We start from the raw sequence: 14041 nt of genomic DNA, 5'->3' as shown, positions 1-14041 counted from the left end.
AAAGGTTTATTAAGGTAAATGCAATGATGATAAAAAGTTAGGGCATTATTTACAATGCCAACAAAGGTTGTTTTAAATCATTGCACCAATGGCAAGTTTATAGCTTATTTACTCATGAAAATGTGCTCAGTTTGTGTACTGATTGTTTCTGTAGTAGAAGTCCAAGTCTTTTACACAGGTAAGTGATGATATCCAACCCTATCTTATCTAGCTAGTAGTGTTACAGATTTACTCTTTGATCAGCCAAATACCGACGTCCTCTCCTAATGGTTGGCCTGTGTATATTAGCTTGTGAATGCATGCATGGGTTGCCAATGAGATTGGCCAACACACTCAAGAAAAGTTCATTGATTTTCAGCTTTTATTTCAGTAGCTACCTAGATAGCTACCAACAACACAATGCATAGTGTATACAGTTGGGGTTTTAGTTTACAAGAGTCCTTCGTTACATTATAAAATGTTGACATTTATAACACAGTCAGTAATACATACGTATTTTGGCATCCTGATAAAGTCATACAAAGCCACCACAATATATACACATTTTAGGCACATTTCAAAAAAGGACTTTTCAAAATACATCTAGGCTTAAAAATGTACTCAAACAATCAATCACATGTTGGTGGGATACAAACATAGCTTCAGTGTGTTGTGTCCACATTTGACTGATTTATTCAGTGGAATAAAAATATCTAGCTTAGAATTGGGAGGATACATCCATTCAACTCTGTCTGTGACCACCTGAACAATAACTCAAAAGTACGAGAACAGGCACTTTATCATGTAGGTTGTAACATTTTTGCCTCAAAAAATTCTGTAGCAAAAAATTATACCCAAACGTGGAACTAAAAAACAATGCTCTTTAAAACCCCACCATGGGTTTATGTGTATGTTTTATAGATTGATCCTCTTTAAAGCGAGCTGATACAGTATATGAGCTGTGGTCAAGGCAAGAGGAGCAGTAAAACACGATGATGTAGGCAAAAAGGCAGCTAAACAGCAATAGTCTCTCCTGATATCTCCTGAAGCAACACCTGACAAACTCTAGTAGGCCCTGTGGTATGCTGGTCATGAAGGTCCTTAATCCAATACAACACTTGTTTGTAATCCCCTTACATACCATTTCAGATTATAATTTTATCGATTTCAAATTGTCTACAATTTGACTCAGTTTTCCCTCACTGTTAATTCTCCTATGAATCAAGAGAGTTGTCAAGCCCGGGCTTTCCTAGAGAGAAAATGTACCCTCTGGCTTTTAAATCTGAACTCATCTCATGCCATCAAGTATGTAGGGCTAACTATAAATCAGTTATAGTGATGTTGAGAATCATAAATGTGACCATGTCCTTCACTCCTCCTGCCCCCATGGCCGCAGGCTAGCCTTCAGCTGACAGCGCTTGTGCTTCATAGTGAGGCCGTATTCTGGGGTCATGTCCAGCGGGTGCCCAGGTTTCTCCTGGAAGCGCAGCCTTTGGAGCAGGATGGCCAAGAAGAGGTAGACCTCGTTGCGTCCGATGGCCTCACCGATGCAGCGGCGCTTGCCCATGCCGAATACGAGCACCTTCTCCCCCTCCAGCTTGTTGAGTTCTGTGCCATCAGCACTCAGGAAACGGTCAGGGTTGAATAAAGAAGGCTCCTTCCACAGCTCCCTGAAGAGCACAGAGGTAACAATTTACATTAGGTTCTTGTTATAACTGTGTAGTAACACTGTCATTACTACAGTAACAACACTGTTGTTGCACAGTAGTTGCATAGTAATAGAGTTGAGAAGTTTTAGTTTAAAAATACTACTCACGGGTCATGGTTGACCTGCCACTGGTTGATGAAGACACAGGTGTCCTTGGGAATGAAGTAGCCATTGAGGGATGTATCCTTGATCGTGCTAAAAAAAATATTGACAATACCAGTCAGACCATGCCATATGTGTCCATAATGTGTAACTGATATTGTAAATGTCTGTTTGGCTAATATTGTAAATGTCAGTTTGGCTGATATTGTAAATTTGTGTTTTGAGCAGGTGCAAGTGCAACTCACCAGTGTGGGATGGTGAACGGCAGGAAGGAAGAGTGCCGGAAGATCTCCAGGATGAAGGCTTCCAGCAGAGGTAAGTTGGTTTTGTCTGAGAGACGGGGAGTGCGATTCAATCCCACCTTTTCCGCTGTTGGAAGGACAATAGAGAACATTGGATATAAAAAAAGAATGGGACGGGGTGACAGGTCAGTAAGTAACAATATTTTGAATCATGACTCCATAGAATTACAAATATAACTGATTAATAGGATCTCTCTGTGGATGACTAATTTAATTTAGGGAACAGAACTATCTGTTAAAACCAGCAAGGTTCAACTTACTCAGTTCCTGATGCAGTCTTTCCTGGATCTCTGGGTAAGCCACAAGGTACACAACAGCCCAAGACAGAGCTGTGCTGATAGTGTCAAAACCTTGAGAGGGAGACAGAAGCCGCATTGCATAATTAAAACATCTTACAAATGTACATTTTTTTCAATGATATGGAGTGACTCAGCATAACTGTTGCTTTATTTTTACTCAACTCACCTGCCCCAAACAGATCATTGACAATGCCCACAATCTTCTCATCAGAAACCTGGATGTTGGCATTCTCATCTAGTTTCCTGTCCTCACAGTGGTCAATGAGGGAGTCAGTGATGTCACGGATGTTGTCCTGAAAACAGAACAATGGACAATCAGTATCACAGACAACAAACAGCAATAGATCAAACATAGAATGAAACACGTAACGTCTTTGAAACATGATGCGATGTATTATTTACCTTGTCATAGCTTTCATAGTGCTCACTGACAATCTTCTGCACAAAGGCGTTGAAACGGTCATTGATATCCATAAACCTCTTCATGGTGCGGTTTGGTAGGTAACGAAGGATGGGAATGAAGTCTGCAGGGTTGCCGCTGCCCACCACCTGCCCAAACTCATCACTCAAGTTCACCAAGCTCAACAGCTCCTGGTCATCATGGCTGTAGCGCCGGCCGAAGCACATTCCACAGATGACGTTGGCCACCGATACGACAATATGGCGGAAGGGGTCAAAGCTGCCACTGACATCCATGACGGAGGTCAGCTGTTTTACCAGGTACTCTCCCTCCTTGCAGACGTGCTCCTCCAGGGCACAGGAGTACTCTGGGGTCGATCCCTCCAGGGTGGCGAAAGAGCGGAGGGCGCTCATAGCTAGCTTGCGGCGGGCGCGCCATACCCCAGCCTTGTCGGTGCTGAAGGCCAAGCTCTTGCCGTCGTTGATGAACTTGAAGCTGTATAGATCGGGCCTCCCGGCGAAGTCTTCCCCTTGCTTGATAAGAGCCTGGCGGACTGTCTCGCTGCCACTCAGAACAACCACAGGCCGCATCCCTATCTGGATCTGGAAGACTGAGCCGTAGCGCTCACTCATGGCAGTCAGGCTGAGGTGAGGGTTGTTGTGCACCTCCAGCACATTCCCGATGATGGGCAGGGGCTTTGGTCCTGGGAGCCGTTTCAGTCCCTCTGGGATCTCTGTGTGCTTGTACTTCATGAACATGTACACCAGGCATAGTGTTACCATGGCCACCAGCCCCTCAGACACAGAGACTGAGCCAATAATGGGTAGTATCATGAGAACCATTTTTATGTATTTTTTTTTGTGGCTTCTGCACAATCTGTAAGAAGGAGAGGTACATGTTTTAGTGATTAATAGTGAGCGAGAAATATACTCCAGCTGAGTAATAAACATTGCTCGAAAACATTGTTAAAAAATTGCATTGGGGGAATTACGCACGAGTGATCCCATGCTGACTGCATGCTTTACGCATACAGCCCCATGTACTTTACGCATGGTGCACTCACACCTTTCACGCTTTTGCAAGCCACCCTACTCTACCAGTCTTGTACCATTAAACATAGGCTACATAAAAGGCTGTATATTATTTAAAAAAAAATGTAAATCCCATAACTGTTACATTGCCTACACGTACGTACATTTTCTCGAATATATTCTACTAAAAAGAAGACTCAAGAATAAACGGTACAAGATAATAGTATATAATGCATTTTATAGCTTGTTATATTGTAAATTAAAAAAAATAAAAACATAGTACTAATATTATGTGCAAACTAGTTAATAAACGTTATTTCGACACTTCATTCACAACAAAAAGACACCTGCTATTCCAACATATGTTTACTTGTTCTTAAGTTAAATGTAAATATATTACATGCAAAATTAGTCGTTTTTATTACCTTCCGTTATGAGCCAAATGAGCCGACTTGCAGGGAGATCGAAGAAGTTTGCAGGTGAGGTTATATTTATACAAAGCTTTTTCTCTTGCTATAAGTGAACTCCGTTTCTCTGTACTTAAAAGTAAGAATGGGAACTTCTTTTATAGAGCGCTTCTCAGCTCCATTGGCTGATGTCTGAGTGACGTAACCTCTCTCCCTCTCTTGGCTTGCCAGCAGCAGCGGCTGTCTCTGAAGGAGAGGTGTAATAAAATATCAAGCGGAAACATCATATATATATATATATATATATATATATATATATATACAGTTGAAGTCGGAAGTTTACATACACTTAGGTTGGAGTCATTAAAACTAGTTTTTCAACCTCTCCACAAATTTCTTGTTAACAAACTATCGTTTTGGCAAGTCGGTTAAGACATCTACTTTGTGCATGACACAAGTAATTTTTCCAACAATTGTTTACAAACAGATTATTTCAAATATAATTCACTGTATCACAATTCCAGTGTGTCAGAAGTACACTAAATTGACTGTGACTTTAAACAGCTTGGAAAATTCCAGGAAATTATGTCATGGCTTTAGAAGCTTCTGATAGTCTAATTGACATCATTTGAGTCAATTGGAGGTGTACCTGTGGATGTATTTCAAGGTCTACCTTCAAACTCAGTGCCTCTTTGCTTGAGATCATGGGAAAATCAAAAGAAATCAGCCAAGACCTCAGAAAAAAAAGTCTGGTTCATCCTTGGAAGCAATTTCCAAACGCCTGAAGGTACTACAGTATGTTCATCTGTACAAACAATAGTACGCAAGTATAAACACCATGGGACCACGCAGCCGTCATACCACTCAGGAAGGAGACGCTTTCTGTCTCATAGAGATGAACGTACTTTGGTGCAAAAAGTGCAAATCAATTCCAGAACAACAGCAAAGGACCTTGTGAAGATGCTGGAGGAAACAGGTACAAATTATCTATATCCACAGTAAAACGAGTCCTATATCAAGATACCCTGAAAAGCCGGCCAGCAAGAAAGAAGCCACTGCTCCAAAACCGCATAAAAAAGCCAGACTACGGTTTGCAACTGCACATGGGGACAAAGATAGTACTTTTTGGAGAAATGTCCTCTGGTCTGATGAAACAAAAATAGAACTGTTTGGCCATAATGACCATTGTTATGTTTGGAGAATAAAGGAGGAGGCTTGCAAGCCGAAGAACACCATCCTAAACGTGAATCACGGTTGTGGCAGCATCATGTTGTGGGGGTGCTTTGCTGCAGGAGGGACTAGTGCACTTCACAAAATAGATGGCATCATGAGGAAGGAAAATTATGTGGATAGATCGAAGCAACATCTCAAGACATCAGTCAGGAAGTTAAAGCTTGGTCGCAAATGGGTCTTCCAAATGGACAATGACCCCAAGCATTCTTCCAAAGTTGTGGCAAAATGGATTAAGGACAACAAAGTCAAGGTATTGGAGTGGCCATCACAAAGTCCTGACCTCAATCCCATAGGAAATTTGTGGGCAGAACTGAAAAAGCATGTGCGAGCAAGGAGGCCTACAAACCTGACTCAGTTACACCAGCTCTGTCAGGAGGAATGGGCCAAAATTCACCCAACTTATTGTGGGAGCTTGTGGAAGGCTACACGAAACGTTTGACCCAAGTTAAACAATTTAAAGGCAATGCTACCAAATACTAATTGAGTGTATGTAAAATTCTGACCCACTGGAAATGTGATAAAAGAAATAAAAGCTGAAATTAATAATTCTCTCTACTATTATTCTGACATTTCACATTCTTAAAATAAAGTGGTGATCGATCCTAACTGACCGAAGACAGGGAATTTTTACTAGGATTAAATGTCAGGAATTGTGAAAAACTGAGTTTAAATGTATTTTGCTAAGGTGTATGTAAACCTCCGACTTCAACTGTATATATATATAATGAAGCTTGCCTTTATTATAAAAAGAAACATCTAAGGAGTAAGATCATTTTTTCTATGAGTGCATGCTTTCTCTTATATATCAGTGATGGGCCCTATTGAAAATATATATACATACAATTTCATATAGTTTGTTATAAAAACATATTAGAATGTCTAACCATAGAGAAATTCAATAGACTGCATGTTTAATTCTCGAACAAGTCATTCTCGTTCATATGACTTTAAAACTTTTTTTTTTAAATGTTTTACATTTTTAGATTTGATTTTAGGTTTATATCAGAATGATTGGATGTGTCTCTTTTCAGATGTTCATTAGCCTGTTGGAGAGAGTTATAAAACAGACTATACAGAAGAAGCCAGTCAGGTAAGAGGAATACAGGACCCATTGATTTGTGGAATGATCACCAATGATATTTGCAATTGAAGTAGAGCATGTTAAATGTGTTATTGTGTAATAACAATACAATAATACAATCAGCCTAACTTTTAATCATAATATATCATCATAATCATAAGCACAACCATGTAGATGTAGACCTATAATCACTATCATACCTATTCATCATACTACACATCTTACTTATAATGTTATAGATGTGGTAATTGTATTTGTATTATTTGTTTTATTTGTTTGTTTAGACCTAAATATTTATATGTATTTTATTATTTCTTGTTTCCATTAATGTTAGGGTATTGGGCCTAATATTGCAGGCTATGGTAGGCAGTAGGCTAATAAGCCATATTGAAAAAAGGCAATTCATCTGCTCCTAAAAGCATATGGAACATATTCATGAAAACAGTTATATAAAGCACATTGTATAAGGATGACAGTACTTTGGGCCTGATCCAAATATTTATTCTCAATGATCTATTGAACATGAACTCTTCCACAACTAATTTAAGGACACAAGCTTAATCACTTTGGGCCCACAATATTTTCAAAAGTGAATTTACCATCAGTGTCTAATCTGATTCCAGTGGTATTAATTTTTATATGTTATTATTAGCAAACATCAACATTTCCTCTTTTAATACTTGTTCCATAAATTAATTAACAGGAAACTGTTACGCATTAGTTATTAAGTCATTCAACCATTTGGCAATCTTTCCTTTAGGCCTACTCATTGCAACAGATTTCGATAGCGTGCAAAGGTGTAGCCTATCCCAAGCGGGAGAACTTACAGCCCCGAAGTACTTTTAATCAAGACTCATCTTTGACAGTTTGATAAATCTCACTCAACCTGTCAACAGTATAACGGTGGTGCATATAAGTACAATGGGAAGACGTGTGCGTCTAATTAACTTATAGGACACAAATGTAGCCTACCTATCAAGTGTGTCATGGAGGATAAAACATTCGATTGTGATAAGAGATTATATTGTCTTGTCTGTAAGCTATCCAAAGTGTTTGACTTCGGATCCCTGTTTAATCAATATCCCAATTGGAACTTACTCAAAGGTAAGTTATATGTATTAAGACATAGAATAGACTCTTCTAGAACTCGGCATCTACTCGGCATCTACAACACACCATTCTGAGCGGAGTCTGTTTTGAAACAAGTCGTGATAAAAACTGTCAATGCCATCGCGTGCGTGTACCTGTTAGCACTCGAGTTAAAGATTGGCCAAATTGCGTGAGAGCGTTTTGGCCAAGCCCTCGCCTCCCCCAGCCTTTGGTTAAGGATGCTGGGGTGTGGGGGTGGGGGAGTATTCTGTCAGCACTGCAGGGGTGAAAGGGTAAATAAGTTCATTACCCTTACAGTCTCTCTTCTTTTAGGAAATGTACATTCTATTCCAGATAGCCTACTGACAGTGAATATATATCGACTCTGCACAGCAATACGAGGGATTTCCAACATAGTTGGACCATGGACTGAAACATTCTCAGCGGTAATGAGCCTATCGACTTAAAAGGACCTATATAGATTGCATATAAGCACCACTGATATAGAAAGCTTTATGGTTATGGACAACATGCACACAATCTGTTCCTCAGAATTAAATGATATTATTTCAACAACGTATTTTGGATGCATATACGACTTTCCTGTTAACCAGCATCATATTAGGCTGGCTGTTAGCATATATGCTTTGATTGATAAACAAAACTTGTTGCTGAGAAATCTCACTCGACTAAATCCTAACTTAATATCCACGTGGGTAATTAGACATTTAACCAAATCTCCTATGAGTGCAGGATGTACGCGCAGACATGCGTTATTATGCATGCTTATCTCTATCATTGGGGCCACAATGACCTGTCCATATACAAATAAACACGCTGAAATGGTTTACTATTGGCTTGTAGGCATAGGCCATAGAAAAGGCAATTATGGTTAATTAGGCTATATTTTAAGCATTCACTGATCTCTTTGTTGTTTTATTTTAGTTGTTCTCTATATCATAATTTTCAACAGGTAAATGGCTTTATATTAATTGTCTTTTGTCTACTTGACAATATGCCTCTATATTTTGTCTTGCCTGTATTTCAACTTCCAAGACCTAATGTGTTAAACATTCCGTTTTGGGTTAACTGTAGGACTGTATAATTCACAATGGGTTAACTTTATTGCTCAATTTAAATAATTAGCATAATTCAACTTGAAGATATCTCAAGACATTTAAGTGCACATTTCAGTGTATGAATGTGTGGCTATTAGACAGCGTCGCCATTAGTTTCCTAAATAGTTAAACATTTGGATGATCATTCCTGGAATCCTGGATAACAACTAGTAGGCAACCCAAAATGTGCAGACTTTGAGGAAAGTGAAATGTCACTCCAAAGCCAAGATAAAAGACGCCAACGTGTAATTGAAATTGTGAAAAACAATAGACTAATTTACCACTGTTTGAGGCATATGAACACTATAATAATATTGAGAGACGCTCTTAGTCGCTTATTTTTTCTACTCGGAGATAGGCCTACGAGAGAGTTGCCAAGCTCAATATGATGGATAATGCCAGTCGCTGGGCTTTCGCCCACTCGCCGCCCGCCCGTGCCCCTCAGCGCTACGTCCCTGCTCCTGCAGTTCGCGTGAGAAAGCGGAGCTCCCGCACGGAGGGGTGGGCTTGGTCTTCGGGACAATCCTAAATCTGCTTGGTCAGTCACGCGAAGGCAGCAGCCCCTGGAAAGACACAAGGGTCTTAAACGCTGCAGAACAAAGAGCACTGGACGTGAGACTTTTTCTTGGTCACGGAGGTGCACATATTCGCGCGCTATAGCTTCTGTAAACGCGAGGATCTTGGGCTTTGGAGACATGCAATCTACCACTCAGGCTTCACGCAGGCATGTAACTGGCTGGCTGAAGTCAACTGCCTAAATCCACCAAATACCAATTGACCTGCATAGTCACGGTAATGCCAACCATGGCAGGTACCTTCGCGTATGAACTTGGAAACCATTTTATGACATTTCAAAGAGCTGCTTAAAAACAAAGTAAAGTTCTACAAATGAGACTGTTCACTGGTACAGCATGACACAGTCAAAGGCTGATTTATTAAGCATAAACATAAAGTATTTAATCACACTAAGCATTACGCACAGCTTTGTGAGAGGAGAGGGAGCGTGACAGGCCATGGGACGGACATTCCATACAGGTCCAGCATTCAACGTAAACATCAGGATCGCACCCGTTTGAAATAGGCTTCTCTGTTTATATGGTTATGGTCTAACACGCCACTCCCTGCTCATCATTAGTGACTTGATCAATGACCTCCAACAGTTTGTTGCAACGCAGGTTCGGTTGTCTAACAATCACAAATACATGGAATTAAATTAAAATCACATTTTATTGGTCACATACACATATTTATGTTATTGTGGTTGTAGCGAAATGCTTGTGTTCCTAGCTCCAACAGTGCAGTAGTATCTAACAATTCACAGCAATATACACAAATCTAAAAGTAAAAGAATGGAATTAAGAAATATATAAATATTAGATCAAGCAATGTTGGAGTGGCATTGACTAAAATACAGTAGAATATAATACAGTATATACATATGAGATGAGTAAAGCAGTATGTAAACATTATTTAAACATTATTAAAGTGACTAATGTTTTATTATTAAACTGGCCAGTGATTCCAAGGCTATGTATATAGGGCAGCAATTGAGGACAATAATGTGACAAATATCAATAGGAAATGTTCAAGTAGTCTGTTATTTAGTCACGTTAGGGTCACACACATACATCGAGGATGTCCATTTACAGAGCTCACATCATAACCAAAACACTGTTTAGCCCACAGCAAATTGAAATTCTCTTGAAGAATCTCCCTTTCTGAGTAATGACTGTAAAGGCAGCTGAAATCTTCAGTCCTTTGGCACGCAACAACCAAACACCTGTCACACACCTTCAAACCAGGTATGTGTGTGTGAGTGTGAGGGAATGTTTCGTGAGTGGGTTTGCATCTGTGTGAGGGCGTGTTGTTGTGTGTGCATGAGGGCAGGAGTTTGTTATGGAGGAGGTCAACTAACCCCTTTACACAGACTGGTAGTTAGAGCAATTAACCACTTAGGTGACAGGTCAGATTGGTGCACTCATCTCTCAGTCTTTTATTCTAGTCTGACAGAACAGACAGAACATTCTGTGCTACCAGAGGATTGTCTTCTTCTTCTTTGAACTCTCAGGAAAATAAAACATGCATGAACAGAGTCAGGAGGGGAGAGAGAGACAATATCACCATTGTTCATACACGCAATGCCAAAGCACACAACACTTATTTATTAACATGTTATTTCTGTTTATACTATGTTATTACCATGTTATTACTGTGTTATTACCACTTGTTATTACCAATTCATGGAGTAATGTAAACCATTAGGGCAGTACTTTAAATGTATTTATAAAGCCCTTCTTACATCAGCTGATATCTCAAAGCGCTGTACAGAAACCCAGCCTAAAACCCCAAACAGCAAGCAATGCAGGTGTAGAAGCACGGTGGCTAGGAAAAACTCCCTAGAAAGGCCAGAACCTAGGAAGAAACCTAGAGAGGAACCAGGCTATGATGTTCAAATGTTCATAGATGACCAGCAGGGTCAAATAATAATAATCACAGTGGTTGTCGAGGGTGCAACGGGTCAGCACCTCAGGAGCAAATGTCAGTTGGCTTTTCATAGCCGATCATTCAGAGTATCTCTACCGCTCCTGCTGTCTCTAGAGAGTTGAAAACAGCAGGTCTGGGACAGGTAGCACGTCCGGTGAACCGGTCAGGGTTCCATAGCCGCAGGCAGAACAGTTGAAACTGGAGCAGCAGCACGGCCAGGTGGACTGGGGACAGTAAGGAGTCATCAGGCCAGGTAGTCCTGAGGCATGGTCCTAGGGCTCAGGTCCTCCAAGAGAGAGAAAGAATTAGAGAGAGCATACTTAAATTCACACAGGACACCGGATAAGACAGGAGAAATACTCCAGATATAACAGACTAGCCCCCCGACACATAAACTACTGCACCATAAATACTGGAGGCTGAGACAGGAGGGGTCGGGAGACACTGTGGCCCCGTCCGACGACGTCCGTACTTGTTACCCTGAAAAAGCTAACGACATCTCCTACTATGCAGATGTTTTAGGTTTTAGGGACGATCATCTGAGAGGGTTTGCCTCTGTCTTTTCTTTTGACTTGAAGATGGCCCAAACCCTAAGAAGGAAGAATGTGTAGTCTTTTTAAGTGCAGGGAGTGATGCATTGATCAGTGGGAAATCAGCCGTGTGGCTGAGTTGGTAGAACATGGCACTTGCAATGCAAGAGTTGTGGGTTCAATTCCCCTGGGGACCAATACAAAAAATTATAAACAAGTAGAAAAAATGTATGCACTCATTACTGTAAGTCACTCTCGTTAAACTAGGACAACCATCTCAGTAATGGGTGCAATAAGTACAAATACTAGCAGATTGGATTGGTTTATGAAAATGTATGTTATTAATCTTTGTGTAGCATATGATTAATCAACCAATAAATGTGCATGCCAAAACACAGACATTGAAACAAACAATTCTGAAAAATCAACCTGCAATAGAGCATGCTGGGAAATATGATAATGATGGGTGTGGTTTTGAGTGTTTTACTCCACACAGATAAAAATTACATAATCACACTTAACTCTGTTTATTCATAACAAAACAGGGTTATTTTACACCACTGAGTGTTGAATGTAACTCCTGAATCCACTAGAAATGTTACACTGAAAAATCAACACTAGGTTAAACTGGCCAATTTGCTGTGTACCATACTATACATTGCTGGTTCACTCATACTCCCTTCTATTCTCCTACTTTCTGCTCAATACATTCACAGAAAATACTCATTTGAAAAACAGAAATCATGGCAAAGATATCAACTATGTCAGTACTGTATATGTAAAATGATTAAGGGAATACCAGATACAGTACATGCATAAATATTCCCATATACAGTTAAAACAATTCTCACAGCTATCTTTTTAAATGAGGGAGATTACTCAAACTCCTGATGTTAAAGTTTAAACACTGAGGTAAACATTATTTCTCAGGCACAATTTAAAATAAAGAAACAATTAAATAAAATAGCTTATACAGATTCAGAAGGGTTCTATGTAGAACCCTTCTTGCTTTCCAAAGAATCACTAAAGAACCCTTTCTTCCAAAATCGGCTCTTAGGATGAAACATGTTCTAGGTTGAACTCTTTGCCTAACAAAGAACCCTTGTCTTCCAAAAAGGGTTCTTGGAAGAACCCTATCCATCTACAAAGAACCCCTTTGGAACCTTTTTTTCTAAGAATGTAGGTCATGACACTACTCATGAATGTGTGACTGTGACCTCAGACAAACCCCCTCTGGCTTGAGTAAGTCAACACGCAATCACTTACACTATACACAAACTGTAATTGAGCAACATTCTGTCTCGCTCGCTCCCGCGGCCGGCTCGAAGTGCACACACAGGAATGCTGGGGTTCGGAACAGGGAGAGGAGGGGTCCGGTCCCCATATTGTATCACCTTCCCCTCACGGATTGGAGTGAACATCACATTAGTAACTGAGCGAACAGTCCTGGTCTCTCTCTGTCCTTAAGCAAGCCAAAGTTAAAAATACTCACCGGGAAAAACAATAGTTGCGTGCGGAAATATTTCGGTCATCCATCTTTCTGTCACGCACGAAGCTGCCATGCGCTTTTTTTACGCTGACTCAAACTGTGGGAGCAAAAAAGAAATAGGACTGATCATAAAGAAAGGAAAATATGAAACGCGTGTACAAAGACAGACATACAACCACATAGTGAAAGAAGATATGGATATGCTTGACACGCAAAACGAGCAATGCGTGAAACAAATTAATCTCGTCTGCCCCCTCCGATTCTCTCAGCGGCCTTTGCAGGCTACGGAGCGGATTGACAGCACATTTACGGGTTAATCATTGTGCCACAGACCCGGCATTGCGTGCAGACTGTGTTTGCTCTGGCTGTGCCAAGGGTCGCGAGGTTGTGTACAGAGAGAGCAGGGGAGGCATCAGCCAACCTCGCGGGTCACCCCTTTTATCAAAACAGTAACCGACCGTTTTTTGGGAAGCACGCTACTGTTGAGTAAATAGAAATGTTTGCAGAGATTGGCCAGACTCAAATGTGGATTTCCTCTATAGAAACTAGTGCATAATAATGCATATTTCCATCAGTGTTTGGCCATAAAACAAACTGACATTAAATATTTACCAGAACATCGTAAGATATTGAAGTAAGCCTACAGAAATATCTCCCTACATTCTTCAATTGTGTTTCATTGTGTTTTTTGTATAAATAGCTAATAAAAAGGGATATTTCTAATAAACAAATAGATTAACTAATGTTAGAAGCACAAATGCTCAATATGCCTAATATTTGTAGTATTAT

General features: G+C 40.2%; 1 protein-coding gene and 1 long non-coding RNA gene across 3 annotated transcripts; both read right to left on the bottom strand.

The window, feature by feature from the left end:
* Nucleotides 1–343: 343 nt before the first annotated feature.
* LOC100136916 (cytochrome P450 1A) lies at nucleotides 344–4398 on the bottom strand. 2 transcript variants are annotated; one of them, XM_014175977.3, is made up of 7 exons: nucleotides 4247–4398; nucleotides 2793–3666; nucleotides 2557–2683; nucleotides 2352–2441; nucleotides 2035–2158; nucleotides 1796–1882; nucleotides 344–1649 (listed from the first exon to the last, which is right to left on the bottom strand). In XM_014175977.3, the coding sequence occupies exons 2-7, from the start codon at nucleotides 3630–3632 to the stop codon at nucleotides 1349–1351; spliced, it is 1569 nt and encodes a 522-aa protein (XP_014031452.1). In that variant the 5' UTR covers nucleotides 3633–3666; nucleotides 4247–4398; the 3' UTR covers nucleotides 344–1348.
* A 5559-nt stretch (nucleotides 4399–9957) lies between these two features.
* Nucleotides 9958–13525, bottom strand: LOC145864243 (uncharacterized). Its single transcript, XR_014382834.1, has 2 exons — nucleotides 13256–13525; nucleotides 9958–11519 (listed from the first exon to the last, which is right to left on the bottom strand). It is a non-coding gene; the product is annotated as an uncharacterized LOC145864243 (long non-coding RNA).
* Between the last annotated feature and the right edge of the window lie 516 nt (nucleotides 13526–14041).

The sequence above is a fragment of the Salmo salar genome, chromosome 26 (assembly GCF_965601325.2).
Source record: "Salmo salar chromosome 26, fSalSal1, whole genome shotgun sequence".
Taxonomy (NCBI): domain Eukaryota; kingdom Metazoa; phylum Chordata; class Actinopteri; order Salmoniformes; family Salmonidae; genus Salmo; species Salmo salar.
Note: the sequence above shows the minus strand (reverse complement) of the source record. Positions and strands in the feature narration are given on the sequence as shown.